Genomic DNA, 14,965 nt, shown 5'->3' on the forward strand with positions numbered 1-14,965 from the left:
TTTCCTATGGTCCAATTGTGCAGATTAGGTCGATCGGACATGCTAAATTGCCCCAGGGTGTCCAGGGTTGCTCAGGCAAAATAGATTATGATGAGAAGGCATAATTTTAAGGTGATTGGAGGAAGGTATGGGGAGATGTCAGAGGTAGGTTCTTCACACAGAGAATGATGGGCGTGTGGAACGTGCTGCTGGCAGTGTTAGTCGAGTTAGATACCTTAGAGACTTTTAAGCGACTCTGGATAGGCACACGGAGGATAGTATAAATGTAGGGTATGCAGGGTAGTTTGATCTTAGGATAATAGGTTGGCACAACATAGTAGACCAAAGGGTCTGTACTGTGCTGTACTGTTCTATGTTTGATGATTAGTCATAGGAAATACAGGATTACAGGGACAGAATAGGGGGTAGGTCTGGGTGGGATACTCTTCAGAGGGTCAGTGCGGACCCAATGGCCCTCTTCCCACATTTTAGGGAGTCCGTTCCATGAAAAGCCAGATGACAGCAGTCATGAATCCAAGGACTTACCAGAACCAGCTTTACCTTAATTGGGCACCATAAGAATATCCAAAAACATTTAAACATGTTGGTTTTACGTGATGCAGGGAGGGTAAGAAAGGAAGGGACAGAAATACGTTCAGGCCTAAACCTTCGACAGACAACAACCATCAGCACTTACACAAGGGAATGAAAAAAGCCAAACATGTGAAATTGTATCTCCACACAATTCACATGCCCACCACTATCACTTGTCAAATTTGCTATCAGATCAAACTGCAATCAAGAAATCCCGTGGAGATCCTGGCGAGCGAGACAGACCACCAGAGAATAGAAAGAATTAAGACTACGTGAGCAGAGTGCGAGAGCAGATGGTAGGAAATGGGGAGGGACAGTGATAGCAGATAAAAAGGGGGAGCATAAATCAAGGGTAACAAGAAAGGGGCATGGAGTGAGAGTAATATTGGAGAAGTAGCAGAAAATGGATGAAAGGGAGAGGATGGGAATAGCAGGTAACAGTACAGGGGAAGGGCTGAGGACATAGTCACCAAGGTGGGATTGGTGAGTGAGTAGGGGAGCCGGAAGGATGACAAAGTAAGCAGCAATAAATCTAAAACAAAACTAAATCTGTCTGAAAGATTAAAGAGTATGGTATTTCTTTACAAACTGGCTGCCAGAAACAACACTTCTAAAATAGGAGTCAGTAGGACAATCTCAATCTCTTGCATTATCCTTACTGTGCAAACTAAGGCACTCATGAGGCCGTGAATTGAACAGAACCTGTTCATCTTCAGCCATTCCAGCACTGTGTGTCTAATTAATGTGTGCAAGGTACACTGTTCACCCAGAACTGTGAGAAACACAACTAAGTTTTCTTTCCAAACAGTTAATTTAGAATGAATTATGCTAAGAAATATAAACTTTATTACACAACTTAAGGTGTTTCTACCAGATTTTCTTCCCCAAAATGTGACAAGTATGCTGCAGCACAATGGATTATTGCTTAATGATAAGAAACATAACTACATGAACTGTATGCAGTGCTTTGCAATTGAAAAATGTGAAACACCATGAATACTAGTTTAAGCAAAGAGCTTATTGCACTCCAGGAACATACTAATAACCATTGTTTAAAATAAGCATCAGAACAATGCTGTGATTGGAAAGGGTTACCAGGCATTACTATATTGCATTGCACATGTCAGGTCAAGTCAGATATGCATTGTTCCAAGAGATTTCACGGGGTGACAAGGAATGCTCCTTTAGGTGCTTTGCATGCTCAAGTGAAGAATAACATTAGTATAGAGCTGATGGTTAAAGAGGTTTACGGGAGCCTGCAGCATGCACTTGGAGTATACGGGTTCAATCCGCCAATATCACATGAAATCTTCTCTCTCCAAAGGGGCTCAATAAATGCTCAGAGTTGTGATACACAAGAGTGTCCCACTTCACTGTATACAGAGTAAAGGTACATGCACATATACACAGACGCATAGCACTCTGAAGGCTGTCATACTCAGATGTGCAGATTCTTCATGTTAAATATCAGTTCCCCTTCTGTAGTGAGCACACAGCTTTCGAGCACAAAGTACCAAATATGCCAGTCACAGGTATGTGTACATGCACACTCTTCCTTTACCCATTTTGGGCTGTCCTGCACTGCAAATCCTGACTCTAACGATCCTATGGAAGATATGCCACCTACCCATTCTCCAACACTCCAGTTGACAGATGACCTGCCCAAACCTAGAGTCCGGGCAGCTGTTCCTGTGCATCACTAATCTTTGCATTTACTTAGCACAGGTGGCGAGGTGTGGGTGTGGTCTGGATTACAGTGAGTGCTTCCACAAGGATCACATGCAGCATGCAGGCGAGTGTCACAGCAGGTTACCTCACCAGATGAAACAAGTTAAATGGCACTGCTTTGGAGAAGTTAGCATTATTAATGGCCATAAAAGAAAGTGGAAGGCATACCTGGATCAATCTATCTGCCAAGGCAGCACTTTCCTACAGGGGGAAAATCCACACAGGAGTAAAAGGAAGAAAAAGTTTCACAGAAAGACACCACTAACACAGTAGAAAGCTCATAGTACATAGCCCACACCTTACAACTCAGATACAACCAGCCATAAAAGCAAGATATCAAGTCTGCATTCCCACAGTCTACCAAGCAGTCATTTTTTTGATGATGAGAGGGAGGAAAAGAGAAGGAAGGATCTTTGAGATATTAATTTTAAGTATTTTGTTCAATTTTGAACTAGTCTAATAGATTACATATGATTACCGTTTTTACATAGCAGGCCGAATAGATACAAGGTAACATAAAGCCATTCTCACATTCTCAAACAAGTGGACTGGAAGCAAAATTGACATCACCTTCCTCCTCAATTTCTCATTAAATAGAGTCAACATAAAAACAAATTCATGGGGAAAATGCAGTTTTTAAGGAGGGAAAAAATGTATGATCCCTTTATCGCTTTTTTGTTTAAATGAATGTTGTGCCAGACAGTTAAATTAACTGTTCCACTTTGGCCTAACGTAGCATCCAGTGGGTGACTTCAGATCTGAGTCTTGTTCAAATTATGGAGGTGATGCCTTTGTGCGGATACACCAATAACAGGACAGGATGATAGTCTGCAACATGTCCATTCTTAACATGCACCCAAAACACGAAATTACACAGCAATATACAGATAATCTCCTACATGACCCGACGCTGGATAAGGAGCAAACTAATCCGAAACAGACAATCTAATGTTTGTATTGAAAGGATGTGTAAACATGGAGCAATTAGAAGTAATCATTGAGTCAGATATTCTTTCTAATAAAGAAACTCAGTGGTACTTCCTTTGGTGGGAAGCAAAGAATATACGGCCCTGAACCCTTTCCCTTGGAATATGCAAAAACATACATTCCTTATAACTTCCTCAATATAATGCTGGAGATTTACATTTCTCGAGTATTCATGAGGTGGGGAACCAAAGTCACAAGGCTGGGCGTGATTTCAATTGAAAGCACAGGTCTAATGAAGCATCTTAAAAGACTGGTAACAGGCAAAGCTGTTTCTTGCACTCCCGGGGCTTGACAATTCTGCTTTGTAACCACAGCACAACTCCTAATGCCTAGATGTAACATTGGTTAGCTCAAACATATGTCTTTCAACAGTATGTAGACATCACAGATGGAGTGTAATGATAGCTGAAATTTGAGCTGAGAAGGATCATTGGACTCAAAACATTAACTCTGCTTTCTCTCCGCAGATGTTGCCCGACGTTCTGAGGTTTTCCAGCAAGTTCTGATTTTGTTTCTGATTTCTAGTTCCACAGTTCTATAGCTTTTCGCAATTTGGGCTGGAAAGGTTAAGTAAGCAAAGTCAGTATCTTATTTCCTCTGGATCACATTACCAGCTGTCCACAAGCAGAGTTGGTGGAATGTGTGTCAAGTAAGCTTGACCTCAGATGCATCCATGTTATTTCACATGGGAACCCAGTCTCCTAATAGTCACGTATCTTATTGGCAGTGTGGACAAACATTATTAGCCATAGTCAGATTGATGGCATTCGTATGCCCTGATAAAATGAACCACACTAGATCATTACTTTAAGTTGGAAAATAAAGTTAATAAACACAAGAGAGTCAATAGTGTCCTAAGATTTCTGAGGACGGTATTATGTAGCACATTCACACTAAAGAATAAATTAGTGTTACAGGCAGCTTCCATAAAACAAAGAAATAGTGGGTGCAGTTTTCACAAGAATCAGAAAAAACTGAGGACAACTTCGACATTACCACAACTACCTAAGTAAACAATCCTTTTATCTAGGTCTCAAAACTATCAGACACAAAGATGGCTTTAAACTTTGCCAAACCAGAAAGAACTGGATTTGCTGAAATCTTTACCAGGCTAAGTGAAAGCAGGTTATTTTCGATAACTTTCTTGGGAAACATGGATTTTTCTTTCCCTTTCAAAACTGTGTCTTGAGGACAGGAGAACAGGACGAAACTGAGCCTGATGTCCTACACTTATGGGGGTTCAGCAGTTCATTCCATGCTATCATGAGCCAGAACATTGCACAATGGTGAAATCTTCAGGAAGGAGGAGGTGCTACAGCCTACACTTCCTGTAAGTCAACCTTAACTGACTTCACAGAGATGTCAATATCTGTTATGACAGAATATTAAAATCACACTGGCATTAATGCTCCACATAATCTAAGGTTTGTGTGTTTGGGATGTGAAAAGTATGAGGAGTTTACAGATCTGTATCAAAACTCCATTTAAAAGTAAGCGCCACATATTGTTTTCAGACCACGACGTGTTCAGGGACAAAAGAATAGTGAGTAGGCTTCTAAAACAGAGCTGAGTGGGCATGGTTTCATGAACAGAGGGTCATACCTGATGAATCTGTTAGAATTCTTTGAGGATGTAATAACCAAGTTAGACAAAGGAGAGTCAGTAGATGTGATCTATTTGAATTTCCAGGTAGTCTTTGTCAAAAGTGCAGACTTGATGGGCTAAAGGGCCTTTTCTAGCACTGTATGACTCAAGGTACCGCACAGGAAGCTGCTAAATAAGGTATTAAGGGTATTGACATGGTATTAAGGGCCAGGCTTTGGCATGGCTGGAGGACTGGCTGACCGGCAGAAGGCAGAGAGTAGGAATAAAGAGGTTTTTTTTCAGCAGCCGGTGACTAGTGGGGTTCTGCATGGTTCTGTGTTGGGTCCACAAATATCCACATTATAAATCCACAAACTGGTTGAAGGAATTGAGGGCTTTGCAGGTAATTTTACAAATGACACAAAACCAGGTGGAGGCACAAGTAGTCTTGAGGAAACAGGGAGGCTTCAGAGGACTTGGGCAGACTAGGTGAGTAGACAAAGAAGTGGCAGACAGAATGTGATGTGGGAAATTGTGAAGTTATGTATTTTGTTAGGAAGAACAGACGTGTGGACCATTTTGTAAATCGGAAAGGCTTTGGAAATCTGAAGCACAAAGGGATTTTGGAGATCAGTACAGGTTTCTCTTAAGATTATCACATAGATTCCAACAGCAGTTAAGAAGGCAAACAAAATGTTGGCATTCATTTCAAGCGGGGCAGAATACAAGAGCAGAAAGGTACTGCCGAGGCTATAAAAGGCTCTGGTCAGACTGCATTTGGAACATTTAAGAGCAGTTTTGGGCCCTGTAACTAAGAAGTATGTATTACATTGGACAGTGCCCAGACGAAGTTTAAGAGATTAATTCTAACGATGAAGGGCTTGTCATATGAAGTGTAGTTGAGAACTCTGGCTCTGTACTTGACAGTGTTTAGAACGATGAGGGGGATATCTGATTGAAACTTACAGAATACGAAGGGGCCTGGATAGAGTGCATGTGGAGATAATGTTTCTACTAGCAACAGAGACTAAGACCTGAGGGCACAGTCCCACAGTCAAGGGACAACCCTTTAGAACAGAGATGAGGAGGAATTTCTTCAGCCAGAGGGTAGTTAATTTGTGAGACTCACTGTCGCAGAGGGCTGAGGAGACCAAGTCATTAAGTGCATTAGCACTGAAATACATAGATACTTGATTGATAAGGGGATCAAGGGTTATAGGGAGAAGGAGGGGAATGGGGTCAAGAAACCTACCAGCCATGATCAATTGGCAAAGCAGACTTGATCAGCTGAAAGTCTAATCTGCTTCTTGTCTTATGGATTTCTAGAAATGCTGACCCTCCATTACAGTTAATGTAGTATTTGAACTTCATACCCACATATGGAGCTATGCAACGATTTGAAGGAGATTCACAAGGATAAACAAACCAAATCTGTAATTCAAATGTGAAGGAGGAGTTCATGAGTTTTGTAGAAGACAGTTAGTCTTGACTAACTCAGGAACAGGCTAATCTGGATGCAATATTGCGCAATGAGAAATGGTTGATTAATACTAAACAAAAAAAGTGTATGCTGGAGAAACACAGGAAGTCTGGCAGCATCTGTAGACAATAAGTAATAAGCTTTCTCTCTACCTTTAATTACCTACCTTGTGGGAAGGGAAACACTAGGAATAGTGACTAGAATACAAAGAGAATTTTAGGTTGAGAGAGAAAAGGAGTTGGAGGATTATAAAACAAGTATCTTAAACTGAAAGAAAGCAAACTCTACAAGACTGAGGAGCAAGTTGGTTAAGTTACATTTGGAAATTCCATTTTTAAAAAAAAATGGCAGACAAGGAATGGGTATTACTTAAAGATCCAATGGCTCAGATTACTCTGGTCCAAGAGAGGAGATACAATTGAAGACTTTAGAATGCTAACTTGCTTATCTTAATAGTAAAATAGAAAAGTAAGTAAATTAAAACCTGCTTCACCTCCCAACCAGTCAGAACACATACTGATACTACTACTACCACCTCCGCCATCCAGCACCCGCACCCCCCCCCCCCCCCCCCGCCCCCCCCACCGCTCACTGCAAAGTCCTTGGCCCTCAGAAGATAGTGACCCAGTGTAACCCCTCACCCAGCTAGCACGTTACCTTTTACCTATTCACCCACTTGCATTCCAAATCCCTCACCTTATCTTACCCACTTACCTCCATCAGCAGCTGGCAAAATGGCTTTGGGAATTGTAACAATTTTAGTTGCTGGAACATGACAGCTTTTGCCGTAAAAAGGGGACATGCATTGACTTCCAAAGCTGAACTTGAGTGGATGGATTCCTAGTCAGTTTCCTATGATAAAGGCATCTGGGGCTGAGAGGCCAGTGAACAACCTTTACTAGGATTGCTTTTGACTGATCTATCCCACAGAAATTGGAAGATCTAAGCCAATACTTAATGTGTAACAAATCTAGATCTCCATATGCACAATAAATCTATAGGAAACTTGGTCCAATCAGTGTTAACAAGATGAGTTACAGATAGTATTAGAACATAACGGGATAATTTAAAAGAATTAAAAAGTTGCCAAGAAACTTCAGGGAGGATGGGAGGATTTTCAAGTCCAGCAAAGCAGGACCAAGAAATCAATGACTTTTTTTCCTTTATTCATTTATGGGATGAGGGCGTCACTGGCTACGCAGTATTTATTGACCATCCTCAATTGCCTAGAGGGCAGTTAAGAGTCAATCATGTTGCTGTGGATCTGGAATCACACGTTGGGCACATAGGTAAGGATGAGTAGGGAAGGAAACTGTTGGAAAAATCCATCTGGATCAAACGACAATGGATTCATGGTCATCATTAGGCTCCTAATTTCAGATATTTACTGAATTCAAATTTCACCATCTGCCATGGCAGGATTCAAATCTGGTTCCCCAGAACATTATCTGGGTGTCTGGATTAACAGTCAAATGAAATACCACGAGGCCATTATCTCCCTCAATCTGGATGTTGATTATGTTCCAAGAGCTTAGTAGATCTCCGGGTTCTAAGGAAATTGAGAATGCGAGTAAACTAGCAAGAAGGGGAATAACAGGTTGCAAATGTTTCTATAGATATGCAAAGTAAGATGAATGAGATTAATCATGGGCCCAATTGAGACTAAAACAGGTTAAGTAATTATGAGGAATAAGGAAATGACAACATTAAATAAAATCCTCATGTCTTTCACCATGGGAAGGCAACAAAAATATCCAGAAGCTTGGGGCAGCCAAGTACATAGGGAAGAGCAGGATCTCAAAGATCCTCTGGAAGATCTTCTGGAGGAATAAGACTAAAGGCCAAGGACCAAGGGCCAACAAATTCCTGAACCTGATGAGACAGAGTGGTGGTTTAAATCTGCCAAAATTCCTCAGATTTGAGAACTTTCAGATTGAAAACAGACAAACATAAGCAGTAAGAGTTAAGTAGGATAGAGAGGGAATTGAGAACTATACGACAGTTAATTTAGCCCAACTAGTAGGCAAGATGTTGGAATTTATCAGGGATATTATAACTAGTTACTTAAAGTCACAACATGATTAAACAGTTGCAACATGATTAAAAACAGTTAGAGATTTATGAAAAGGAAATTGCTGGGGATTTTTGAGGCTATAACTTGTAGAGTGAATAAGTAGGAATGAGTGGGTGTGGTGTATTTGATTTTCAAAACAAGAGCATTGCATAAGGTGCTACAAAGGAGGTTACTATACAGAATTTGGATTAATGGGATGGGGGTTATGTATTTGCATAGATTCTGTTTTCTGACCACTAACCAATCCTGAAAAGAAATAAATGGGACATTTGAGTTGGCAGGCTATAACTAGCAGTGTACTACAAGAATCAGCAATTTGGCTTCAGTTAATTACACACCATACTTGTAGCTTAGATGAAAGGACTGAATAAAGTACATCCAAGTTGCTCACTACGTAGAATCGGGTACAAAATAAGCGGTGAGGAGGGCACATAGGCTGCAAGGAAATACAGGTAGATAGAATATAATGTGTCAATATATCAAGCTACTCATTTTTGCAACAAGACTAACACTTAATTTGCTTTTCTAATTGTCTGTTAGCATCTGTGTTAAATACATGACTGCAGCTATTTTCCATTCATTTCTCATGTTTTTTAAAAAAGTATTTTATTATTATGCTAAGAGATTGAAGTAGAAGAGTACAGAGGTCTTATTACAACTATGCAGGGCATTTGAGAGCCACCTTCGGAGTACTGCAGTTTTGTTCCTGACCTGAAGGTGATCTGGAGCTGACTAGCAAGCAGAAAATACCTGACCTGGTGTTGCATGACAATACCAAATTAACGATGTTGTAGCAAAGGCATCTCTAGGTAGGAGTAATTATAACATGATTGAATGTTACATCCAATTCAAGGAAGTGGAGATGGGCTTTAGACCTTTTTAAGTTAACAAAAAGGAATTATAAAAGACGGCATGAAAAAGCTGGCTAAAGTGAATTGGCAAATTAAGTTAACGGATGGTTTATAAAGATGCAATGGCAAATACTTTCAGAATATACAGAATTATAGTGCTGGGACCTCAGCTATTTACAATTTGTTGAAACAACTTGGATGATGGGACGGAAAATATATGGTTGCCAAATAGGAAAGCAAGTTGTGAAAAGGTCATAAGGAGGCTATAAAAAAAGATACAGACAACTGAAATGAGTGGGAAAAGATGTGACAAATAAAGGATAATGTTGGAAAATGTGAAATTATCCATTTTGGTAAGGGAAGTAAAAAGTAAGTTCCCAATCTTGAGAATTTGCAGAGTACATAGGAATTTCATGCGTTTTTATGCGTGAATCGAAGGGTTGATATACAGATACGAGTAATTCGGAAAGCTAATACTTCACTGTGACCATGTATGGAATAAAGGATGTCTCCTTATTTAAAGGATATAAATGGATGTGGTTCAGAAAAGGTCTAGGAACGCAGGTTCACAAGTAGGACATTCATTAAGTATGCTCATGACTAATTCAGCACTTTGATGCCATTCACCTACACCATCCCCATAACCCTGCACACCATTGACAGGTTTCTGACTGCTGATCTTTGCCTTAAAAATATTGAAACACTGAGCATCCACAGCCCTCTGAGAATTCCAAAGGTTCACAATCTGAGTTAAAAAAAGTTCTCCATCTCACACCAAAACGGCATCCTCATTTTCAAATTGTGTCCCTAGTTCTCAATTCCCCAGAAATCTTTTCTGCTTAAAAATTTTGTAAGTTTTAATGAGATCACCTCTCATTCCCGAGACAATACAGGTCCAAATGACCCCCCTCTCTCTTCACAGGACAATCCCCAAGAATTGGTCTAGTGATCCTTTGTTGTACTCAACATATTATCTTTCAGAGATATGGACACCAGAACAACTGAATTGCCGTGTCTAACCTCTCATACAACTGTAAGCAAGAATTCACTACTGCTGTTCTCAAATCCTGTTGCAATAGAGGCTGTCATTCCATTAGTCTTCCTAATAGCTTGCAGCATCTGATCTTACACTTCTGATACTTATTGACAAAGTCACCCAAGTCTCTCTGAAAATTTACACTTGTCAACCTTTTCTCATTAAAATACTTTGCACATCTGCTCATTCTGCCAAAGGGGACAATAACCTATTTATGCATGTGATATTCCATTTGCGATGTTACTGCCCATTAACAAAGCCTGTGAAAATCCTCCTGAAGCTGCTTCACATCTTCCTCACAACACACATTCCCAATTAGTTTTGTATCACCTGCAAATTTGCAAATACTACATTTGGTCCCTAACTCCAAAACATTGATATATATGGTGAACAGCTGGGTCCCAATTACTGATCCTTGCAGTGCCCTGCTAATCATAGCCTATCAACATGGCAACAATCCAGTTATTCGTACCGTTTTATCTGTTACCCAATAATTAATCTATCCCAGTACATTTGTTCCTAACCGATGAGTTTTATATTTTCTAACCAGCCTTGGCAGGGACTTCATAAAAAGCCTTCATAAAATTGAGGTATGACCTTTGGCTCTCTGTCAATTTTGTTAGTAACACTTCAAAAAATTCAGAGTTTGATAAACACTATTCTCAACTCAATCAGATCATTAGTGTCTTATTTATCATAGAATCCCTACAGTATGCAGCCACCTAGATAACAAGCTGTGGAGCTGGATGAACACAGCAGGACAAACAGCATCTTAGGAACATAAAAGCTGAAGTTTCGGGCCTAGACCCTCCATCAAAGATGGAGCCACCTACTGAGTTCAGTACCAACACCCGAGAGAGCATCCCACCAGACCCAGTCCCCAGGCTATCACCGGAACTCCATATTTCCTACAGCTAACCATCGAGCTGGCACATCCCTGGGCACTATGGAGCAATTTAGCATTGCCAATCCACCTAACCTGCGCATCTTCATACAGTGGGAGGAAACTGCAGCACCCAGTGGGAACCTTCGCACATTCTCCCTGTGTCTGCAAAGTCAACATAGCCACCCACCATCGGTTGGGAATTGAACATGGCCCCTGTTGCAGAGAGGCAGCAGTGTTAACCACTGAGCCACCATACTGTCCACTATCCCAACCTCGTCAATACTTTTCTCAGCTACTGTAAAGTTTAACAAGTGATAGTTCCTGGTTTTGAGTCATTTCCTTCTTAAATAGTGTAAAAATATTTGCTACCTTCCAATCCACAGGAATCATTACAAAATTTCTATAATTTTCGAAGATAATTACCAATGCATTGACTGTCTCTATAGCTACTGCCTTCAACAGTCTGGGATGCAGATTATCAGGTCCTGAGTATTTATATCAACTTTCAGCTCTATTAATTTCAGTAAGAAGATTGTAGTGTAAAAAATTAATTTCCTTAACACCTCATTCTCCTGCGCCACTTGGATTCTAAGTGGGGGGGGGGTATTTCTTGCATCTTTCTAGTGAAAGCAAACACAAAGTAAGTAATAATTTTGTTTCTCTATTCCCTATTGTAAATTCTCCAGACTACCTGTAATGGAGCAACATGCATTTAGCCAAATACTTATTTTCTATGTGCCTATAAAAGCACTTGAAGTATTTAAAAAATATATTTTTGGCTAGGTTACATTCAATTCCATTCTCCATCAATTTCTTGATTCACCTATGCGTTATTCTGTACACACCAATCCACTGAATTACTGTAGCTTTTGGCAATTTTAATCGGCCTTTTCTTTAATCCTGAACTTTGTTAGTTAGCTACAGTTGAGAGGCCTTATTTTGAGTTTTTGCACCTTGGAGAAACATATAAATGTTACAAATCATGTAATAATTCTTTAAAGGCCATTTTGTTAAACTAATACCTGGAATAAGATGTCTAACAGAATTAAAGAGAGAGATGCACAGCCTGAAAACAGAGCCTTCAGTCCAACTTGCCCATGCTGACCAGATATCCTAAATTAGCCTGGTCCCAGAAAGGTTGGACGGGCTACACTTGCATCCACTGGAGTTCGGAAGAGTAATCAGCAGCTTGATTGAAACATATGATCCTGAGGGATCGTCACAGATTATAATGTGGAGAAGATATTCTCTCTCATGGGAGAATCTAAAACTAAAGGATCACTGTTTAAAGCCTAGCCCACCTCCTCAGAACATTGTTGGGTTTTTGGTTACTAATCTAGTGACATTGCTATTACACCATCATCTCCCCTAAACATGGCTTGGCCTTAGTAGATGGTGGTCAAGCATTAGGAACAGCAGGAAAGTTAGGCAATGCAGAATTCTTGGCCTCTGACTGGCTCTTGTAGCCATGACATTTATATGGCTGGTCCACTTCAATTTCTGGTCAATGGTCACCCTCAAGATACAGACAATTTGATAATAGGATCAACCAGGATCACAGAATGGGTCAAAAAGTGGTGGCAGGATTACGGTTATAGACCTCTAACAGCAGATGGAGTGCTAGACAGAGGATTAATCAAAATTATTGTAGCTGCAAGAAAAGCAGCATAAATTTTGTTTTGGGGTGCCCTTGAACCTTCACATAGACCTGCCAATCAAATTGGCAAAGGTAGCCCAGCATTTCTTGGAGTGCTATATTGTGAAACTATTTCAGGTAAAGCTATTTCAGATCTAGTTTTGTCCAATGAGGTAGGACTAAATAGTAATGTCAGGTAGTGCTGGGTCTCCCCAAGAAATAGCAGTATTAAATAAATAGAATTCAACTGTGAGAGCAATATACTTTAATTCTAAAAAAAACTAAAGCCTGTTGAAGGTATAAGGAAGGGTTGACTTGGGTTGATTTGAAAATAGACTAAAATGTATAATAGCAAACGAACAGTGGGAAACATTTAAAGAAATAGCTCAATCTTCAACAAAAATACATTGCACTGAAAAGCAAAACCTCAGCAAAGAAGATCCAACTGTGACTTACTGAGATGGTCAAGGTTAACATTAGATTGAAAGAAGAGGCTTGTAAAGGTTGCAAAGAATAATAAGTCTAAGGATTGGGAGGGTTTTAGAAGCCAATAGGTTATCCAACTTTGATTAAAACATGCCAAGTTGTAATGAATATAACAAAAACCATGTTGGAGAAACACAGCAGGTCTGACAGAATCCAGTGACCTTTCGTCAGAAGTAACGAACACAGAAGGGTCGAGGCCCGAAACGTCAGCTTTTGTGCTCCCGAGATGCTGCTTGGCCTGCTGTGTTCATCCAGCTCCACACTTTGTTACCTCAGATCCTCCAGCATCTGCAGCTCCCATTATCTTTGATACCTTTTGTCAGAAGTTCAGATTACCATCACAACCCCCCAGTCCCCAACTCCTCTGCTCTCTAACAGTCTTACCCCTCCAAATTTTCTGTGTTCACATGAAATAACAAATTAATCAGAGTTCTGAGCATCTATCTACCTTAATTGTTAAAGACAAACCAGGGGGCAGAGGGAGGGATCTGAAGAGGAGTCATACTGGATTTTTGAAACAAACTCTGTTTCTCTCTCCACACAGAGTTCATTTTTTTTGTGATGGAGAATACTCGATTTTTCAAAAGATTTTGATAAGGTACAGCACAAAGGGCTAATACATAAGAGAAGAGCTCATCTGTTGCAGGTGATGTATTAACATGGATGGAGGGATTGGTTAATTTCCAGGAAGTTGACAGTAGAGATAAATAGGGCATTTTCAAATAGGCTGGCTGCAATTTTTGGAGTGCTGTAAAGCTGCAGCCTCAGCTATTCGCAATCTACATTAATAATTTGGGAGGGGAGATAAATAGCAATTTAGTCAAGTCTGCTGACAACAGAAAACTAGTTGGAAATGTACCTATTTGTGAAGAGCACAAAAAAGGGCTGCAAAAGATATATGGATCAAAACATTCATTGAATGGCAATGAGATAACAGATGGAGTATAATGTGGGGAATTCTGACGTTATTCACTTTGGTCATTAAAAAAGAAAATCACATTTTGAGAAGAAATCCTCAACAGTGTGCACAATTTTGCCATCCGCATTGAAGGAAGGGTACACTTGTATTGGGACAGGTGCAGCTAAAAGTTCATGAGATTGGTGCACAGGATGAAGGGGTTATCCCATGATTACAGGTTGAGTAAATTGTGTTTATTTTCTTTACACTTTATAAGACAGACAAGAGATCACATGGAAATACTCAATATTATGGGAAAGGTTGTCTCTCCTTACTGGGGAAATCAAGAACATGGGCAGTCTCAGCATAAAGGATTTACTCAATAAGCCTGAGATTCGGTGAATTTTGTTCACACGAAGTCTTGTGAATCTTTGCAATTCTCGACCCCATAGATGTGTGGGTGCTCCATCACTGATTATATTTAAACTGGCAACAAGACAGATTGTTGGCCTCTCAGGAAATCAAGCGAAACACGGATCAGGCAGAAAAGTGAAACTGAAACACAAAGTTAGCCATGACTGGAGCAAATGGTAGAGCAGGCTCAACTGGCTAAATGGTCTACACCTGCTCCTAGTTTTTGTGTGACCAGATGTCCAGACCCTGGCCCTCCTTTGAAGCAGTGGTAGTATCCCTTCCCTTGGACTAGAAAGCCCCAGATTCAAGTCTCACCTGCTCCAGAAATGTGT

General features: G+C 40.3%; 1 protein-coding gene across 7 annotated transcripts in view; it reads right to left on the reverse strand.

The window, feature by feature from the left end:
* The window catches only part of LOC125447489 (EVI5-like protein), a 291,619-nt gene that overhangs the window by 118,009 nt on the left and 158,645 nt on the right, over positions 1-14,965 (reverse strand). For 5 of the 7 annotated variants that reach the window (XR_007246559.2, XM_048521913.1, XM_048521912.1 and 2 more), the window contains one exon: positions 2,470-2,502. The exons of the other annotated variants lie outside the window; for them this stretch is intronic. Coding sequence is in view for 4 of the 5 variants with exons in the window: in XM_048521913.1 (XP_048377870.1) it covers positions 2,470-2,502 (33 nt within the window). In the remaining variant the exon portion in view is untranslated. The remainder of the gene's footprint in view (positions 1-2,469; positions 2,503-14,965) is intronic. 7 annotated transcript variants of the gene reach the window in all.

This window comes from Stegostoma tigrinum, chromosome 35 (assembly GCF_030684315.1).
Source record: "Stegostoma tigrinum isolate sSteTig4 chromosome 35, sSteTig4.hap1, whole genome shotgun sequence".
NCBI lineage: Eukaryota > Metazoa > Chordata > Chondrichthyes > Orectolobiformes > Stegostomatidae > Stegostoma > Stegostoma tigrinum.